This window comes from Brassica napus, chromosome C6 (assembly GCF_020379485.1).
Source record: "Brassica napus cultivar Da-Ae chromosome C6, Da-Ae, whole genome shotgun sequence".
In the NCBI taxonomy this organism is placed as follows: domain Eukaryota; kingdom Viridiplantae; phylum Streptophyta; class Magnoliopsida; order Brassicales; family Brassicaceae; genus Brassica; species Brassica napus.
In genome coordinates this window covers 23,391,010-23,411,850 of record NC_063449.1, presented here as the reverse complement: position 1 = coordinate 23,411,850, position 20,841 = coordinate 23,391,010, and the positions used below count along the sequence as shown (strand labels likewise).

Below are 20,841 nucleotides of genomic sequence, written 5' to 3'. Positions count from 1 at the left end.
AAACACTTATAGACCATGGCTGAAAGTGAGTAAAATCCATGGTCTATCAACTCCTCCAGACTTATCGTTTTGCTTGTCCTCAAGCAAAACACACAGGTAATCTCTCTGAAAGAGGTTTGAAAACAGCAGGGACTCACATGATTTAAAAAACTTAGAATCATCACCTCTACAATATTGCAATCCACATCTGAGAAGTCCTAATCACAAAAGCACATTATACCATATCCTAGCTTAACAACCAAATTCACCTAGCCAACAACTTAGCAAATCATGTCTGACATTCCCCTCTACGAACCTCATTTCTTAACATAAATAAAAGTGCAGGCTTTACCTTGGGAGTATTGATCACATAATGCAAGGATTTTCAAACAAGTATCTGGATCTGCAGGTAAAAGTTAGTTCATATCTTTTCTCTCTACTAATTTCTCTCTTTAGTCAAAATCTGCTTATATTGCAAGATCATTGACCAAGATTGGACAGGCTTCCATGAATCAAGCCTTAATGGTGGTTGCCACCAAGTCATGTTCACTTCTTTTTGACCTATATCCAAGAATTTATGTGAATCGAACCTTGATGATTGCCGCCACCAAGTCCCGTTCGAATTCTTTTTGTTGGAATCCTTATGAAGCAAGCCTTAATGATTGTAGCCACCAAGTCCTGTTCGGATTCCAGCTAACTAACACCTATTATATATATATATTTTTTCTTTTCTTTTTCTTTCTTTCTTTTTCGTTTTTTTTTTTGAAAATAAATATCTCTACCTATAAATCTAGGGTCGAAATAGAGAGAGAAAATGTGATAAATCTACACAAGGCTTTACCTTCCAGATTTGTTTTAAGAATCCGATCCCATGTATACCAAGCCCCAAGACAAGCAGTTGTGTCAGGTTTAGTGTTGGAGGTCAGCTTTGGTTCCTTCAAACAATCTCAGCAAGTGTGAATAGTTGACAGATTGATCTACTTTAGTATCTTTAGTACTATCTACAATCAATAAATCTAGAATGGTGCTAAAGAGTGGTTAAATAACAAGCAAAAATCAAATAAGTTCATTATCCCCTTCTTGACTCAATAAAACTCTTTTGAAAACATTTTTATAAGACTCATGAACACACTAATATCAGTAAACATCCCCCAGACTAAAATTACACTGTCCCCGGTGTATATCTAGTCGGAGTTATGGTGAGAAATAATCATAAGTAAATAATTTAACAAGTAAAAACGATGATCTGCTCAGTGTCGATCGACACAATGAAGTGACAATCGATCATTGTTGATGAAGTGCTGTCGAGTGATAGCGACATGGTCTCATTGGTCGATGGCTAGAGCAATCATTCGACACAATGAAGAGATAATCGATCGTTGGATCTGAAGTGCTGTCGATCGATATGCTGAGGAATCGTCTACTCAGATCTTTTTTTTTTGGTTTTTTTTTTCTAAATAGCTAACTAAAACACAATATTAGTAGAACCTCCCCCAGACTTAAACAACATTGTGATCAGTGTTATACAGTCTAAGATTGGTGGGGAAATAAACCATAATGACAATATTTAACAAGGTGAAACGTTATGCCTGATCGCTGATGGTGAGCGTCGATCGACACAGTTAAGTGGCGATCGATCGATATTCGTGATGCTCTGTCGACCGACAATGGCATGTCGTTGTCGATCGCTTCTGGTCTCTTCTTCCTTGGATCTTTTTCCTTTTACCTATCATAAACAAAACACTAAAAGTCAGTAAAAGATAACTAATAAAACATAAATTTTTTTTTCGATGAACAGTGTTCTGCTGCAGTAACACTGCTACAGTAACTCCCGGTTTTCTGCTACAGTGTCGATCGATTTCCTTGCTACAGTGTCGATCGATGCTACAATGCTTCTGCTATAGTGCGGTTGCTACAGTATCGTCATTACTGTTCATTTTTTTACCTGCATCTAACACTATTAAAAGGAGAATAACAAGCCTCATGAGCTATGCCACCTAGGATCAGAAAATCGTCCAATCAGAGCACTCTTTTTTGACACGTCATAATGGCTTTCGTATGGCTCTATTGACACTTTAGTATTGGCTCTATTCAGATTATCATTAGGCCCAAATCTGTTTCTCCCAGCGTCTATAGTCTCTCCACCCCCACCCCCTCGACTCTTCCACTTCATCTTCTCGCCGCCGCCACCGTCATCAGACGCCATCGATCGAGCGCCTCTGCTTCTGAGCGGCGACGAGAACGAGGGAAGCAACAGCAACGGAGGAGGAGAACAACAGAGATCATCATCCGTGAGGAGACCAGGGCTGAGGGAAGCCACGAGGCTGCTGAGCCGAGCGAGCAGCAGCGGAGGGCGCGCGATGCGGGAGCCGTCTATGGTCGTGAGGGAGGCCGCGGCGGAGCAGCTCGAGGAGAGGCAGAGCGATTGGGCCTACTCGGAGCCCATCGTGGTGCTGGACATCGTGTGGAACCTGGCGTTTGTCTCGGTGGCTGGGGATATTCTGGTGATGGTGAGGAATGAGCATCCGATCATGCCGCTTAGGGTTTGGCTCTTGGGGTATGCGTTGCAGTGTGTGTTGCATATGGTTTGTGTGTTGGTTGAGTATAGGAGGAGGAATAGGGTGAGGAATAATAGGACTCCGAGATCACGTTCTTCTTCTTCGTCTTCCTCGATGGAGGAAGATGCTTTGGGTTCGAGTAGGAATTCACATGAGGAGGTCTTGATTGAAATTAGTATCTTTAATTGTGTGATCCATCTCCCCTTGATACTTCTCTTGTATAAAGATCTCTCTCTTAACCTAAATCCATCCTAAATCAAAAAACCTAATCTGCAAAAACTACACCCATGGTTTGGTACTAACGTAATCTCACCCAAATCTCATCGCTCTCCTCACTTATTTTCTAACTTTTATATTTAGCTTTCAAAACACATGTGACTAGAACCGTAGCCATTCAGTTAACCGAGCTAACCAGCTTCGTCCAGGTACAGACACGAATCTGAACCTCCGAAACCTAGGAAGATGAAGAATGACTTACCCAGAATTAAGATCGTCTGTTAAACAAAAATTGCAGTAAGCTCTTTTCTCGGATCTTGCAATTGTTACATTGATATTTTCTCACCGTTTGCAATTCTCTCACGATTACCCAGATTGTTATCAATGTGAAGTCCTTTTATAAATCACGATTCAATTGAGTACGTGTGCTGAGTGACATGCTGATCAAGATGGACAGCCCCGTAAACTTCATCCCTTCATTACTCACAGTTGTAAAAACCTTTACAACTTTCTTTGAGAAGAATGGTGAACTCCTCTCTCCTTCTTTCTGATTTCAAGGTTGGGCGTTTAAGTAAATTTTTGATTACCATCGTGTTCAGCCATCAAATTTTGTGTTTGTTAATGGTAAGTTTCAGATATTGATTTGGTGACAGAGCCCAAGCATATCATAATTGAATTCTTATCTGTTTGAAATTCTTGCAGACAACGATTCTGATATTGGAGGTTCCAGTTAAGAAAAATATTAAAAACTCCCAAAAAGTAAGAATTGATCTCTATGATTTGCTATGGAAGAGTTGACATTGTTCTTTGAATTGATTTCTTGGTTGTTCTTAGTTTTGTTAGTGTTTCTTCTTGGTGTTGGTCCACTGTGATTGAAGAAACAACTTGATTATGTTCTTCACACTGCAGTGGCACTTGAATCTTCTTATGGCTGAGTAAAAATCACACCTTTAAGCTAAGGAAGAGAAAGGACTGAAAACAGGTGCTTTGTGTTATAATCAGAGTGTTGGTTTGAAATCCCGGGACGTTTTGGCTACAATCATACACTACTATTGTGATCAGAGTTTTTATAACTAAAATGGAAAATTAGCTTTTTATTCACATAAGCTTCGACGATTCAATAGACCTCATTGTGGCGAAGGAACGGCCGGTGCACGACTTCAAAGGTTCGATGCATCTTCCGACTAAAAAAGCCGTCGTCTTCAACTCCATGGGTGGAGAACAATGATATCGTAGTCAACGTTTACGAACACGACTCCTCGGAGATAAGACTCTGTTAGGTTCCTCAGGCTATCGCTAATGTGAGCACCGTGACTTTTCTGTCATTATGTTTAACGGCAGCGAGAATTCATTAACATCCGTTATGTGGCGTTTTAAATAGCCGAACCTTCTTGACAAAGATCATGCGGAAGATAATTAACATCACATACAAAAAAATCAAACCTTTCTGCTTATTCACATTAAATTTATTATATGTTGTTTCATAGTATGCAATTCGAAAATTGAATACAAAATATGAACTGGGTAGATGTCAATGATCGAAATGATCAAACAAAAGTTTCGAAAACGTGTGGCCTCGCATGTACCAACACATCAGGATGAGAATTATGAACCAACAGCCTGAATAAAATAATGAAGAATAACCACAAAAATTATTTTTATAACTTTTAAAGAAACATTACCGTTTTTGACTCTAAATTCAAACTCGATTGAAGAAGAAGAGAAACTGATACGTGGTTTAGGAGAAGGGGGAAAAGATGATGAAAATGAAGAGTGATCGAGGTAATCTTATTCTTTTTCGTTGATTAAATATAAAAACCCTGCATTGTCTTTATAAGATTTTCGTATTAATTTTTCTTTTGGTAAAATGTTAAGATAATCTTCTTATTAATTCTTAGGGTTTCAGGAACCAGAGATGACACAAGCTCAAAAACTTTAATCAATTTAAGTGACACCAGCATTATATTTTGTGAAGTTAACTCACAAATCACAATTTTCTAACAAAAAAAAACTTACTATCAGAATTGAGATAAAAAATATTGAAAAATATGTAACAATACTAAACTTCTCACCGAAGCAGAAGCAACAAGGAAACAGAAGAGTAAAAACAAAGTTGCGCTATTGCTTTCCCTCATTTCCTTGCTCTCCCGTGAAAACGTAGAAATACTTTTCGAATGTGTTTTTTGTTAGTCTCCGTAAAATGCATGTTTCAGTTCAAAAACGTGCATAGTGTAAACGTCAGATATTGGCATTTGCTGTTTTAAATCAGTACAGTATATATGCAGTAAAAATGTTTTCGTAAAAATGGTATAGATCATTTTCCCCACGTCAAAAGATTGTTCTGTCCAATTTGGAATATATTTTCAACAATTTGCAATTATTTCTGTTTTTTTCTTTAAATTATACCATTTTTATTTCAGAAGTGGTTTTATTTAATTCTCACTCAGTAGTATTAAATATATGCAATTGATTCAGTTTACCGACTTAGCAAGGTTGTATTTTCTCATTTTGTTGGATTATGACACTGTTTTTACTTTTGCCTTATATACCAACAAAATAATTTTGTTAAGTTGCAAAGAAAATTTGATTGAAAATTTACACTATTCCAGCCATCATCATTAAACAATTTAATTGAGTTTTCACATTTTAATATTGAGACAAAAAAAAAGTTTTAACATTCTCAATATCCTTTTGCACCAAAGTTATATGTTTAAAAATAAAGTCCTTTTAGCTATAAAATACTATAGTGAGTTAGTAACACTTCTTTCATTATCATCATAGTGAGAGATACGTTTAGAAGAGGAAATACAGTAGAACATCTATAAATTAATACTATAGTGAGTTAGTAACACTTCTTTCACAATATTAATTTACAAAAGTTTTACTTTTTGGATTTTTTTCTATTTTTCTATTTTATTAATAAAATAAGAAAATATTTTATTTTTACCGTATATAAATTATTTAAATTTTATAAATTTAACATTCATATTATTTTATTATCTTATTTGGTGTATATTTTATATTTCATCAAATTGTTATATGATTTTTGATATATTTTTACTAAATATTATCAAAATATATTAAAATATTAAGAAAACTAGAAGTATTTTCATTGTGAATATAAAACCAACAATATAATGTTTAGTTTGTACTTATATAAAACATATAGAGATAGATTAGCAATTTATGATTTTAATGGGACTTTATATTTACATGAGAGTTTTAAAAATATTATTATCTTATTATTTTATCTATTTGTGTCATATTTTACATTGGCCCAAGTTGGGACCGACAAAATTTATTAATTTATAGAAATTATTAATTTATCGAGTATTAATTTATAGAGGTTCTACTGTAAGATGATGATTGCATATGTTTAAAACACAATAAATTCCACCACAATTCACAACTTTTAGGTTTTCAAGAACGATGGCAAAGACACAAATGCAAAGAAGGTTAAGTTCTTAAAATTCATGTGTTTGATGGTCATATAGCCAAACAATAATATTTAATATCAACAGAATAACACAAAGATATGATTAAACTTAGAGGAATAATTAACTGCACACTAATATTTATATGTCATACTGTACTAAAAAGATTATTTTCAAATAATAAAATACATCTATTGTGTTAAATTTATATTAATGAACAACCTCTAAAATAAAAAGGTTAAGACATTCTAAATAAAATAAAGAAACATAGCAAAATGATAAAATAAAAGCAATATAACAAAATATATTTTCATAATTATAATTCATGTTATGTTATATATTATTATTTTTTTAAGTTAATTCAATATTGCAATACCAAACATATTCAAAATGGTTTCAGTCTTAAAACCGGCATTCCACAATTGATTTCAAATCGATGACATAAACTTAGCATGATATTATAAGTGTGTTATTGGAAAGAAGAAATTTTATATAAATTTATTTATAACAATTTTTATTTTTTATTCAAACTTGTATACAAACAAAATAATTCCAAAATAACTATCTTACAGGCTACCATTATAATTCAAAATGAGTTTAAAAATTAAAATAATTCTACAAAAATGAGTTTAAAAATCAAAATAATTCTACAAAATGAGTTTAACTATCTTACATGCTATCATTATACAACATACATTTGTAAAAATTTAAAGGCATTTATCCGCGCGTAGCGCGAAAAATGATCTAGTAAAAATAAAACAAAAATCAGTAACAATCTAGCATAAACTGAATGAAATTACCTAATAGTGAGTTGCCTCCCACTTAGCGCTTTGTTATAGTCATTTAGCTTGACTTTGGAGATCTGATTGAGTCTGGATGAGGATGAGAACTCGCTCCAAAACAAGTCTCAGTTTCTACTCTCTGAAGCTTTATCATTCTTGTGTGAAAGCCTCCTCCATAGTCTCTTCTCCTTTGTCTATCATTTCAGCAATAAGGAGTGCTCGAACCTTTGCAAATGGCTTTGAGAAGCATCTGCTGCGCACTCTAGATTTCCTGAAACCATCTGAGAAGTGAGGAATCAATGATAACTGAGAATCACTTATGATCCTTTTTCTCTTCTTCCAATTCCTCCTCTTCTTTTCCCCAGACTTGTCTGATCGCGTGGTGGTATCTCCATCCCTAATATTTCCACACACATCGAACTCCTTCTGCTATGATATGGGTCCAGTGTCAATCGATGGAGAAGTGATAGCGTCGATCGATGCTGGTTTGTTGGTGTCGTTCGATGGTATCCGGCCGGTGTCGATCGATGCTGCTTCTGCTGGGCCCTTATCGACGTCATCTCTAAATCGCAACCCTTTCTGAGAAGCTTCTACGTGCTGATGATCATCCAATACCTCAATGTAAAAATTGAACTGCATACTTCTATCAGGTCGAATAGGAGATTCAGCTTCAAATACAACGCATGAAACCATAATCTTCACAGGATCATGTATCCTTTTCACTCTTTTGTGAAACCCATCAGCTTCTTCTGTCCATATAGGTGGTCTATGATGTTTAGGGACAGCAAGGTGTGAGGCCTTAGACATGTACATCCTCTCCTCAATCGGTTCCATCTCAATTATGCAACCTGGCGGAACGTCTAGCAATGGGCATCGATCGATATTAGGTGGGTGGTGTCGATCGATAAGTGGTTGGCGGTGTCGATCGATGTCGGGTGGGTGTAGATCGATGATGTGGGGTGTTTGTCGATCGATCTCATCAGGTTGGTGTCGACCGATGCTAGCCTTTAAAGTTTCCAGATCTCCTCTCGAAGTATGCTGATCGTCATCAAGCTTTTTCTTCGAATTTTGATCCATATCTTCAAGCCATTCCTCCAGCTCTAAGGAGTCTTCCATGGTGATTTCTCTGTCTACATCGTCGATCGACGTTGAGGTCGTGATGTCGATCGACGTTGAGGTCGTGCTGTCTGTCGACGTTGAGGTCGTGCTGTCGGTCGACATTGAGGTCGTACCGTCTGGCGACGTTGAAGTCCTGCCGTCTGTAGACGTTGAGGTCCTGCCGTCTGTAGACGTTGAAGTCCTGCCGTCTGTAGACGTTGAAGCCCTACCGTCGGTAGACGTTAAGGTCGAGTCTTCAGTACCAGCTTCCTCTACTCTGCTCAACTCTCCAGACACATGTTGTTCATCCCTTTTTGCCATAATGTCGTCGAGCAGCTGTATTGGAATCATATACTCCTCATCTAACGATGCCAAGAACCTGTCCCATTTATCATTCTTCTTCTTTTCTCGAGTTGCTTCAGCATCATCAAGAAGTTTGTAAAGGAAAGCTCTTTCAATATCATCCCAGCTAGTTAGAGATCCCGGTTGCAGTTGACTGAACCATCTGAATGTATCCCAGAGATAGAATAGGGGAAGATCTTGCAGAGCATGTGGTATTCAGACATTTCATTCTGCTCACTCCTTGACACGAGATCCTCAAGCTCTTCGATGTGGTTTCTAGGATCTTGGTGAGGAAAACCCTGGAAGGGGTCTTGACCTACCCAATCATACCACTCTCGGCTCAGGTCAAAATCATTCATCTCAGCAACATCAATCTCATCAGGGATCACAGCACCATGAGCATTAATCAACTGTCATGCGCTGTTGCGAGTGCGGCCTTCTTCGTCTCTCAACATCCCATTCTCGTCGACTTTAAGTATGAGCACTTCGATCTTCTCTGTCTCCACGCAAGTGGTGTTATTTTTCACCGGATGAACAGTGCCCGGATGAACAGTGTCACGATGAACATTGTTCGGATGAACATTGTTCGGATGAACAGTGTCAGAATGAACAGTGTCGATCGACGCGGGATGAACAGTGTCGATCGACGAGAGATGAACAATACCTCGATGAACAGTACATGAGTGAATAGTACCATTGTGAACAGTGTTGTCTCACACAAGTTGGATAGTGTCGATCGACGTAGGTTGAACAGTATCGATCGACATCGGGTGAACAGTATCGATCGACGCGGGATGAATAGTGCTGATCGACGCTTGGATTTCTATGCTGGCAATCGCTGCTTGGAGGGTGTCGAATACCCTCTTAGAGTTATGGATCACGCGTTCCAAATCCAATGGCTCTACTAGTAAGAGCCCTATCTCCTTGTTGATTTTGGTACTCATATAGATGTACCTGAAACACAAGAAATTTTTTTATCAGTTTTTTTGTGAACAGTAGTAAAACCTAGACTAAATCTAACTAGACAAGATCTAATGGCGATCAAAGCTCCCCGGCATCAGCGCCAAATTTGATATCACTCAAATTACCCTAAGGAGTGATTTATACTCTCTCAAATAAGAGGTCGAGTTGTAGTACTTAGGGATCGAATCCACAGGGAGCTAGGGCACACAAAAGATCTAATAGTTATACGATTAAGCTAGGCTAATAGTTTATAAAGTAGTAAATATAGATAGCAAAACAGTAAACAGTAAACAAGTTGAATAAGACTATTCTTCAACTTGGCAAAGATTTGTTTGATGGAAGGATGGTTTGCTAGATCTAGGGTGTCTATTCAGGTAATCAGGATTATAATGATATAGAGGCTAATTGTTGCTTGTAAAATATTATAGAACTCAAACAATAACAATAATCTACCAGCTCTCGCATGTCTAGATTATCTATCACTAGATCTAAGATCTCAGCTCTCGCATGTTGATCTGTAGAAAGTGTCGATCGATTATTCTATAGGAATATCGATCGATACACCTTTCACAATATCGATCGATTAATCTATTGGATCATCGATCGATATCGCTTCTAGCAAGCTTTACGATCGGGTTGAATATGTGTTCACTAAGATTCCTAAATCAACTCTCGTATGTTTCTAGCAATCCTAGCTCAATAGAATTCAGTTCAGAGAAAAGACCAAGCGATGGCATTGTGCCTAATGATTCTAAGATCAGGGTTCTAGGTCATGACTCTAAAACATAACCAGTAAGAACAATCCTATGATGAATATCACAACTTACCAGTTCTATATTTTGGGCTAATCCCTCATAACCTATCTGAACTCTAAACCTAACAGGTGGATCTATTCAGACATGAAGTTTGTCACAGAAATCATGGATATAATAGATGAATTTGCAATAGATATAAAAACAAAAGACAATGAAGTTCCAGGAGGACTCTGAAGCAGTTCCTCCTTTCTCTCCTAACTAAGAACAATGAATTAAAGAAAGCTTAGATAGCGTAGCCGTCAATAATGGCTTATAAATAACATAAATAGGGTTTCTGGTCGTCAAAGGGTATTTTAGTAACTTGGTGTGGCTTCTGGGCTTCAAACGGTCTTGAAATATGCTTGACCCACGTTCTGGCATCACTGTTGATCGACACCAATGCTGTGTTATCGATCGACAGTCCTTTATCTCCTCGACAGCTTTCTCTTGCGAGGCAGACTGACCACTATTCAGTAAAATGGGCATAACTTCTGCTACAGGATGCTGATTGCCTCAAACCGGTGGCATTGGAAAGCTAACTCAAAGATCTATCTTGTGTCAACAGATGGACTCAATATAACGGTGGGAAGATCTCCATCCATAGCTAAATATCTGATGCATCTGTGCAGTTCTGCACCTCAAAACACTCCAAAATCACAATGTTTCTCCAGAACGTACCTAAACTTGTAAATACTCTAAATATACTCTATATAGTAGTAAATATATATTAAAACACTTATTGACCATGGCTTAAAGTGGGTAAAATCCATGGTCTATCAGAAAGTCTTCTTGGAAGTCATCGGAAGTCTTATGGACAATCTTTCGGGAAGTTTTCCAGAAAGTATTTTGAAAAGACTCAAATTCTAATCGGGAAAATAAAATATAAGCGGGAAATTTAAGCGGGAAATTAAAATTTAGGCGGGAAACTTAAATTTTAAGTGAAAATAAAATTTTAAACCACATGAAAATTAAAAAATATATCTTATGATCTAAAAAGACATATTAAACCATATAACTTGATAATCTTGAAGTTACTTAACACTTTTAAAAGTTAAAAAAATATGATAAAGTTACTTAACCAATTTACAAAAACTAACATAGAAGCTTCTCGAATTAGCTAGAGACATTATTAAAAATGAATGTTGCTAACCTCATAATTAAAATCAATTAAGTTATGAATTTCATTCAGGAGCCCCAATATCGATTAATATACATGAATTAACAAGAAAATGTTAAAAATCCTTTGTTTTTTTTTTGTCATCGACTTTTACAGACTCATACTGACTCTGTAAACCAAACCGGATGATCCGTATTCATGTGAACGATGAAAGACGGCTGCTTCCTAACACTTTGTACTTGTCTATCCGCCTTTATATTTTGCGTCCGTGGTACATAGATAATCTCTGACCGGGTGAAACTCTCTTTCAGGATCTTGACATCGTCCAAATAAGTTGCAAAAGCTGGTCATTCTTCTGGTTCCCAAAACATCTTCACCAATTGAGAACAATGCGTTGCAAACGTAACCTGAAATTGATGTAAATTCCTCATGCATACCATTGCCCAGAGTAGCGTTTCCATCTCCGCATGAAGAGGAGAGAGACTAGCCCGAACATTTCTTGCCCCCAACAATCCATCAAATCCTTCTAAAGTGTTGTACCAACCTTGTCCTGGAAAAGTATCACCCTCTTTCCATGAGCCATCCACAAAACACTATCTTCCTTGAATTGACGGCAGGGTCGTATCTACTATTTGTGGTCTTGTCCTCTGCTCTTTCAAAATTTGTGCCACAGCCCACAGTGTTGATTTCGTTTCTGCCAACTTAAGCGTATCCAAAAGATCAATATCCAGATTACTGAAAACTTTATTATTCCTAGCTTTCCAGATATACCATAGTATTTATGCAAACTAATGATCTTCCATCTGCGGAACAACTCTCCAGAACAGATGATCCAAATTTGTGAAGAGAGCACTTGTCGGAAAGATAGTTGGATTTGATGGTATCTTCGATAAAGCCCAAACCTGAATAGCTGGAGGGCACACAAAAAACTCATGGTTTATGGATTCTTCCTGGGCTCCACATCTTCCACAACAAATATCCCCTTGTATTCCCCTTGCCTGTAAATTCTTCTTCACTGCTATACATCATGTCACTAATTGCCACAGAAAATGTTTTAACTTTGGTGGGCAACGTATTTTCCAGCAGTGAGCCTTCCGAACATCTACCGTGGGACCAATTAATAATGGTGGCCTTTCTCTATCTGGATAAATCCGCTCTATCTGATATCCTGATTTGACCGTATATTTTCTGTTTTTTGTGAAATGCCATCCATCTCTATCTATCCTCTGAGTCCTGCTCAGTGGTATGCTTTCTATAAGTGTCGCATCCATTAGATCCACCAAAGCCCGAATTGCCTGTGAATTCCAAGTGTGTGAGGTAGAGTCTATGAGAGACTCCACTTTAAGGTCCGAATATAAATTGTGTTGATTTTTATTTGCTGGTCTCGGGCGAGTGGTTGGGAGCCATGGGTCATTCCATACAGAAATAGAAGAATCTGATCCCATCCGTTTAATTAGTCATTTGCTTACCAGAGATATAGCAGAAACAATATTCCGCCAGCCATATGACGGAGAGTATGAACAGATCGGTTCCAAAGGTGAAGCATTTCTGAAATACTGCCCTTTGAAAACCCGAGAGAATAAAGTGTTTGGCTTCTCTACCAGACGCCAAAACTGCTTACCAAGCATCGCTGTATTGAAATCAGTGATGTCTTTAAATCCCAAACCGCCCTCGTCCTTGTCTACACATACCTTGTCACATGATTTCCAATGCATACCCCTTGTACTTCCCCCTGGACTCCACCAGAATTGTGAGACCGCGCTCGTCAATTTTTTCACAGTTGCCTTAGGTAATCGATAGCAAAACATTGTATGATTTGGTAAAGCAGTGATCACTGATTTAATGATCACTTCATTTCCGCCTTTTGTGAAAAATTTGAAAGTCCACCCATTAACTCTATTTTTTAATCGATCTTGGACAAAGCTAAAAATTTGGATCTTTGAACCCCCCAAGTTTTCTGGTAAACCAAGGTAGGATCCCATTCCTCCAAGATTCTGAATGCCTAAAATATCCCTTAATTCCTGTCTGACGGGTTCGTCGATCTTATGTCCAAATTGAATTGAAGACTTATCAAAATTTATTAGCTGCCCTGAAACTACTTCATATTCCTTTAAAATCCTGAGAATAGTTTGACACTCTTCCTTATGAGCTTTGCAGAAGAAAAGACTATCATCCGCAAAAAGAAAATGAGATATCGGTGGGCAAGCTTTCATTCCTGTTAATTGTTTCCCTCTCTCTGCATTTTTTATATTTGTAATCAACGCCTCAGTGCAGAGAATAAATAAATATGGCAATAAAGGATCTCATTGACGTAAGTCTCTATTTGGAACAATGAGGCTACGTGGTTGACCATTTATAAGAACTCGATACTGAACCGAGGAAATACATTCCATCATCAATTTGATCCAATGAAGATCAAATCCCATTTTCTGCAGTAAGGCCCTAATAAAGTCTCATTCCACCCTATCGTACGATTTGCTTATGTCTGTTTTAATTGCCATATACTTTTCTTGACATGCTTTATTGGTCCGTAGTCCGTGAAACATTTCCTGAGCGATGAGAATATTATCCGAGATTAACCGTCCTGCCACGAATGTCGATTGAGTTTCGGATATAAGTAAGGGAAGATAAATTTTCAACCGCTGGCACAAAACCTTTGAGATAATTTTATATCCCACATTACATAGACTGATTGGTCGTAGCTCCGTCATCCTTGTGGTTCTCTCCGTCTTTGGGATCATACAAATATTAGTAATATTTAATCTTGCATCCATTTCTCCCGAAACCAAAAAATTGTTGACCATTTCAACCAAATCATTCTTAATAATATGCCAGGAGTGTTGGAAAAAAAGGGCGGTCATGCCGTCCGGTCCTGGTGCCTTTTCTGGATGCATCATAAACAAAGTCTCTCTGACCTCCTCCTCTGTCGCTAGCCTCAATAATCGTTGATTCATCTGAGGAGTAATTCCAGGTGTAACCTCTGCCAGAAAACTATCAAATTCCTATGGGGAAGTTGTACTAAAAAGATTTTCGAAATAATCTATTGCCACCTTTTCCACACCATTATCCTCTGTAATCCAATTCCCATCAACATCATGTAAACCCACAATCCTATTACGAACCCGTCTTTGCTTAGTTAAAGCGTGATAAAATTTTTTGTTAAGATTCCTAGATGAGTACCACATATTCCTACATTTTTGATGCCAGTATTCTTCTTCATCCTTATATGCCTTTTATAATTTCCTAGACACCTCCAAAATATCCTCTTGTGACCTAGTATTATTTGTTTGTACTTCTTCCAGTGCTTGTTGTAACTCATTTATTTTTTCTTTCCCATAAGGTGGATTATTTTTCCGCCATTTAGCAATTTCATGGCGACAATTGCTAATTTTTTCAACAATACCCTCTGTTCTCCCTTCCACTCCTCCTTCGTTGGAGTCTGCCCAACCCATTGTAATCGAATCCAATATGCCCTCTTGTCCAATCCATCTCTTATCGAACCGAAATTGTCCTTTCCTCCTGGGAACTTTGTCGTCTAGATAAGCCACCACCGGTCGATGATCAGAGGCCACCATCCCCAGATACTCTGTAAAAGAGCAAGGAAATAATGTATGCCACTCTTCATTTACTAAAGCGCGATCCAAACGACAGCGGACCATCACTGCCCCTTTCCCTTTTCCTCTTCGTCCTTGCCATGACAATTTATTTCCCCGAGCCGGAAATTCCAATAAACCACTATTTTGTATCATATTATTAAAAGGAATAAATGAATCCGCACTCCTTATAGATCCTCCGTCTATTTCATGATTTCCATGAATCTCATTTAGATCACCAATAATGAACCAAGGTTCGGATCTCGTCAGACCACATCTAGTTAAGCGCTCTCATACGTGTTCCCTCATTTCTTGAACTGGGTCCCCATATACAAAAGTAAGATACACCTTCTTGCCTAGAGTTTCTGCTTCCACATCAATTCTTGCCTAGAGTTTCTGCTTCCACATCAATCATTCGGTTACTAGAATATAATACCTTCACCTGATACTCATTATTGTAAAAAAACGCTAATCCCCCACTTCTTCCCACTGGATCCACTGTGACCAAATTATCATAACCAAAGTGCGCCTGAAACTTTAGGACAAACTCTGATTCTTGCTTTGTTTCTGATAAAAATAGAAAGTCTGGTTTATGTTTATGTCTTATCTCGCTTAAGTAACTTATAGTCCACTTAGTGCCCATTCCTCGGCAATTCCAACATAATATCCTCATATAAAAAATTTGTTCTTCATTCGCTCCGAAGAGCCAAATCGTCGGGTGAAATGGTACCCTATTTTCACACTCCACCTAATATCCTTCATTTGTGCCCTGAACCATTGCACTGTATTCCAAGAAAACTTTAAAAATTCATTTTTCCCAAATTTACCATTTACAGAGAACAGATAACGTACAAGAAACCGACACAAAGGAAAAAACTTATCCCTTGCTACTATCAACAAAATTAGGACAAGACGAATCTTTACACTAATCTGAACATTAAAACCACATGACCTCCAATCCAAACAACCTCGTATCCCAAAACGTGATCTTTGAAATAAGTCAAACTCTATAGGACACCACAGCTCCATCAATATAATCACAAACAAACCAGTTACACCACTCAAATCATTTGCTATTTTTGCTATAATTGAAAACCGTGAACTCTCTGTCTCCCTCCATCCATATAACTGATCCCAAAAACCTCTGCTCCTTGAAGTTTGATGACTTTGAATCAAAGATCTCAGACTTGAATTCCTTGGTAATATGTCAATTACCCTACGACCTATGAAGCTCCCTGCTTCACCCGTCTCCATTTTGTTACCCCTCTTGCGCGCCATTTCTATGTTCACATCTCCTTCCGCTCTCTGTGATTGGTTTAATGAGACCAACCAGAGAGCTCGCTCCCGTATTACCAGCCCATTCCAAAACCTCGTACATATAAGCGTCAAGAGTAGTGCCAAGCCATGTAATTCCCTGGAAGCTCCTGTATCATCACGATACACCAGACAGCCACCTTCCTGCCTCCTTATACTTGCAGCATCTCCCGCCCCATTCTGAAATAACCGCCCCCTATGCCTACAATAGTTAAGGTGACAAGTAATAGAGACCATTTCACCAAGAATCCATAATATCCAAAAATTATGAGAAAGATAAACGTGGGAGTTTAAACATATGTATATGTTCCAATGCCACAACCCACAAGTCAAATTAGAATCAATAGTTGACCCAATTATCCAAACTTCATGCAAAATATCTCTCAAGCAAGCTACAAGATAAAATGTCTACACATAATTAACCAATCCAACCAGGTTGATGACCACACCAGATCCTTTGTACTCCAAACCATGATTGCTACACTACTGAACCATCTTTGCCTCTGACTAATGCCTTCCAGAAATGGCTTGTCCGTGTAGCTGAAGTAGCTGCAACATAGATCGATATGTGGTTGGTTTGAAGAAACCCACCACAGCCCTTGATCAAAATCTCCATCCTCTGAAAAATTTGTCTTGATGATGACGAAAATCGAGATCCCAACTCCAATTATCATAATCATCCTTAATCTCCCCTTTATCCCCTTTCCTTTTACTGCACCAAGCCATCGGGAAATTGGAATCAGTCTCTCAGCAGATCCGATTCTCATACCTCGAATATCCTTTGATTGAAACAGGATTGGCCTTTGATCCCTCAAACCGATTCGATAGAGATCCCTCATCAGCCCCCAATATCCTTTGAATCCTAACTTTCCTTTACGGTTAAGATTTTTCCCCAGATCTGACCGAATCTTCCTACCGAAATCCTCATACCCCCTCCATATCCCTTCGAAACTCTCCAAATAATAATGATCGATCCGATGAGAATCTCTTACGCCCGATCGATTCCCCGGATCCCAATTTCGAATCTCCATTGAACCCTAGAAATTGATCGCCATCGCCGTCGCTATAACTCAAATTTTTTTGTCTAATTGAGTAAAAAAAAATGATGTAGTTTGTTTACATAAGTAATGAGATATGAAGAATAAAAATCGAAACTTTGGTGCATTAAGAGCTTCAAATTGGTTGTTCATGGTGGGTTGGTATATTGATGGCAATAGAAATATCGTAAATACTTGATGAAAATGAAAATGATCAATAAAACACTTATTTAAAAAAAAAAAGATAATGACATTTTTTAAAAATAATTTGGTTAGTTTTATGTTTGACTTTTTATTTTAAGTCATATTAAAAAAAAACTAAATAAAACGCGCGCACAGAACGCGACTCCAACCTAATCTCCGATCCTCATCTCTAACGTATTCATATTAAAGGTAGATAGATAGGTACAAACTAAACGGTTACGATAGGTAGGCTGCATCATAAATTCATTAGATGTTGACATTCACGTACGTCCAACACGATTATTAACTTTTTCCAAAATGTTTTCTTAAAGAAAAACACTCTAATATCATAACATAAATATCAAATATACGACTTAGATAATAAATATTATTAATCATGCACATGATATACCAGCGACTCGACTCGCCGGGAATCTCTCGGACACGGTTTTCCTAACAAGAGAGTTAATCTCCGGGCCCACTTCTTTCTCTGTTGACTCTGGAATGGTGGTCAACGATCCTGACTTGTCATAAACGACGTAGTATCGATCTCTATCGCCGACGCCGCCGTGACCGGCCCCTTTGTAGACCGGCGAAGAAGGAGTGCTTGAGGACAGAGTTTGGTGATGTTTTGGTCTGAACACTGATTTCAAGAATCTCTGAAGAGAACGAGAGATCTTGTTCGAATGTTTCTTGTTTCCGGAGGAGGAACAAGAAGTAACCGGCGGAGGAGGAAGAGGAGATTCCGGCGAGAGCGAGTTAAGAAGAGGTAGACGGCGGTCGGGGAGGTGAGACATGGACATAGTTCTGGCGGAGGAAGCAGATATAGCTGAGTCGAGTTGCCGTTTGAACGAGTTGAGCTCGAAAGAGTCGTAGAGAGAGCTACCACAGTCCCACACGTGTGAACTAGCCTTCTTGTGTTTCATGTTATTATTCCCTTTCTTCTTCTCGTCTTGCTTTTGGGTGTTTTCTGCGTTCTGGCTCGAATCTCTGTCTGCAAATATGTGAGCTCATAAAACGGCATATATATATGGGGGACAGAACCTAGGGTGAACTTAAGTTTTGTTCATATATGGGCTTATTACACAAACACGTATATATTCCAGAACAATATAATAAATTAATGACTGATTAAGCTATATGATCTATGTGTACACAATCATTTCGTAATATATAAGTTTAATGAGACAAATTAGGAAAGCGAAGCAAAAGTTGAAAAATTGCCAAAATTTATAAATTTCGTAAATATTTAAAACAACAATTCCTTTTTTTTTGTGCACGTAAAACAACAATTCCTAAAATTTGGTAAAAAAAATAGGCTTTCATATTTATGCCCAAAATTGTTATGTGAATTTAATTTTGCTGGTTCTATATATATAGCTTAATGAAGAAAAAAAACACAAACATAGAAACACAAAATTTCCCCCTAATATATATATCTGAGGTTCTGTTAGCAATTGTAAGACAACATATTCAATAAAGTTTTTTTTTTATTGCCTAAAATTTTGATATGTATATGACTTTGTTCCATGTATGAATTAGTGAAACGAGGATAAAAGATAAACTGAAGGAACAAAAGATTGGTAACTTACCATTTTCCAACTTTTTTATCATCTCAAGCGATGATGATCTTGAGTCACTTTTAGATAGATCTTGTTTTGTTTCATCTGAGTTTTGTCTTAAACCCTCCTCCATGGTCGTCATAGTTTCTTGTTCTTTAGTAATCTCTTCATCTGCAGCTTGACCAATCGGCACACACTCTTTCATCTTCTTCATATCATCTTCCACTTTAGTTGCTATAAGCTCTGACTCTAAGGCTTTTGGTTTGACTTTGATCTCCATCTTTATACTTGTCGTGCCAAACAGAAGAAAATAAACGCAGATAGATCTACCCCAAATCTTTTAAGTTTACAATAATAACTATGGAAAATAGAAACCTCTGAATTGTAACCTTTGGGTGGCTGTTACATAATACAGATTGAGTGAGATAGAGAGAGGAAAACCAAAAAGAAAGTGGGTGCTTATAGGTGCTGAATAATGAATGATATTTATGAGCTTCACAGTCTGTTCATCTCTTTACATGAAGATATTGAAGATAGTGATTGTTAATTAAAGACTAACTCACACGATATTAAGTTCTTAGTTGGGAATATGCTAATTTTCTCTATGTTTTTGGCATATAAGTTTTGGAATTTTTACCCTATTTTCACAAAGTTGCGGTTAATCCTAAAAAGCTGTTTACATAAATTACATGAATTCTTCAGGTTCAGATCTATTAATGCAGAAATTTATCCAACTGATTGAACTGACCGTAATTTCGAAGGTCAGAAAATTTAACCCATTTTTATTTTAATTAAGAGTAATTGAAAGATAAATTTGACTCTCAAGCTCGAGTATGAATGGATGATTAAAAAATCAGTAAATGATGACGAAAGTGAGAACGAGATCATACATCTTTACGCGTGTCAGAGTTTCATGGAATTTTCACGTGGATATAGTATGATCGATATCTACTATATTACTTGATTATCTTTTTTTCTTGTAACACATCACCTGATGATCATAACTTCTTTAGTATATAGCCCTAATTTATGAAATTCTGGCTTATTCTTTATAATCATACCTTTCATTGATAACTTCTTAGCTGTTTATTTACTTTTACGCAATATATATGTTTGTAGTATAACTATATATATATGGTTGAAGTATAACATAATTTGGAGCCCGAGACTTCTCCTTTTTCTCTCTTCATTTCTTAACGGAGATGAGATGAGACGAAGCTTTCTCTGGTGCTCTACCAGGGTGTTTTGATTCCGGGAGGCGGAGGCTATTTCAGCTTCGTCGTCGTCGGCTTTTGATCTCGGGGAAGTAGAGGTTTCCGAAGCTCTGCACCGCCGACAATAGAAATTTATTTTCCTTTGTGATGCGATCGATGGGTCTATAGCTTTGATTCTCTAGGAGTCGGAGGAGATCTCGACTGGGTCGATGACGATCTCTGTTGGTGGAGCTTAGGCATCGTTGTGTATGCTTGAAGCTAGTGGGTTTCTTTGCTTGTGGTTCTGTTTCTCGAAAGCCCCGGTGGTTGATGATTAGGATCCGTCGACGTCTTTCAGTTTGGAGAGATTGGTCGCGGTGTTTCCTTTGAATGGGTGCTTGGTGAATGTTCTCTTGTCTTCACGTTTGATGGCTTGATAATCGGATGAGATCTCGATAGGCGATGAAACTCTCCGATGATGTGCTAAAGCGATGAAGGAGGAAATGTTGTAGTCTCTGGTTTTTCTTCATCCGTTCGGTGGTTCGATGGGTTCGGTGTGCGGTGGTTACGGTGTATTCCGGTGAAACACGTGTTCGTTTCGTTTTTCTCCGGTGATGACTCGTAGTTTGAGTCAAGATGTGGTGACCTAGTGACGCGTGTCCCTTGATGGCGAGGG

At 37.7% G+C, this 20,841-nt stretch overlaps 2 protein-coding genes across 2 annotated transcripts; one reads left to right on the top strand and one right to left on the bottom strand.

The window, feature by feature from the left end:
• Positions 1 to 1,969: 1,969 nt before the first annotated feature.
• LOC125588415 (E3 ubiquitin-protein ligase At1g12760-like) lies at positions 1,970 to 3,688 on the top strand. Its single transcript, XM_048759749.1, has 4 exons — positions 1,970 to 1,992; positions 2,075 to 2,696; positions 3,456 to 3,512; positions 3,632 to 3,688. Exons 1-4 carry the CDS (start codon positions 1,970 to 1,972, stop codon positions 3,686 to 3,688), a joined length of 759 nt encoding a protein of 252 aa, XP_048615706.1.
• A 13,969-nt stretch (positions 3,689 to 17,657) lies between these two features.
• Positions 17,658 to 19,745, bottom strand: LOC125575609. Its single transcript, XM_048761013.1, has 2 exons — positions 19,003 to 19,745; positions 17,658 to 18,404 (listed from the first exon to the last, which is right to left on the bottom strand). Exons 1-2 carry the CDS (start codon positions 19,250 to 19,252, stop codon positions 17,806 to 17,808), a joined length of 849 nt encoding a protein of 282 aa, XP_048616970.1. The 5' UTR covers positions 19,253 to 19,745; the 3' UTR covers positions 17,658 to 17,805.
• Positions 19,746 to 20,841: the final 1,096 nt, after the last annotated feature.

Coding starts and splice junctions, on each gene's coding strand:
- LOC125575609 (XM_048761013.1), bottom strand. CDS start 19,252: ATGGAGATCAAAGTCAAACCAAAAGCCTTAGAGTCAGAGCTTATAGCA. Junction 18,405..19,002: donor GATAAAAAAGTTGGAAAATG/GTAAGTTACCAA, acceptor ACATATTTGCAG/ACAGAGATTCGAGCCAGAAC.
- LOC125588415 (XM_048759749.1), top strand. CDS start 1,970: ATGCCACCTAGGATCAGAAAATC. Junction 1,993..2,074: donor CCACCTAGGATCAGAAAATC/GTCCAATCAGAG, acceptor GGCTCTATTCAG/ATTATCATTAGGCCCAAATC. Junction 2,697..3,455: donor GTAGGAATTCACATGAGGAG/GTCTTGATTGAA, acceptor AAATTCTTGCAG/ACAACGATTCTGATATTGGA.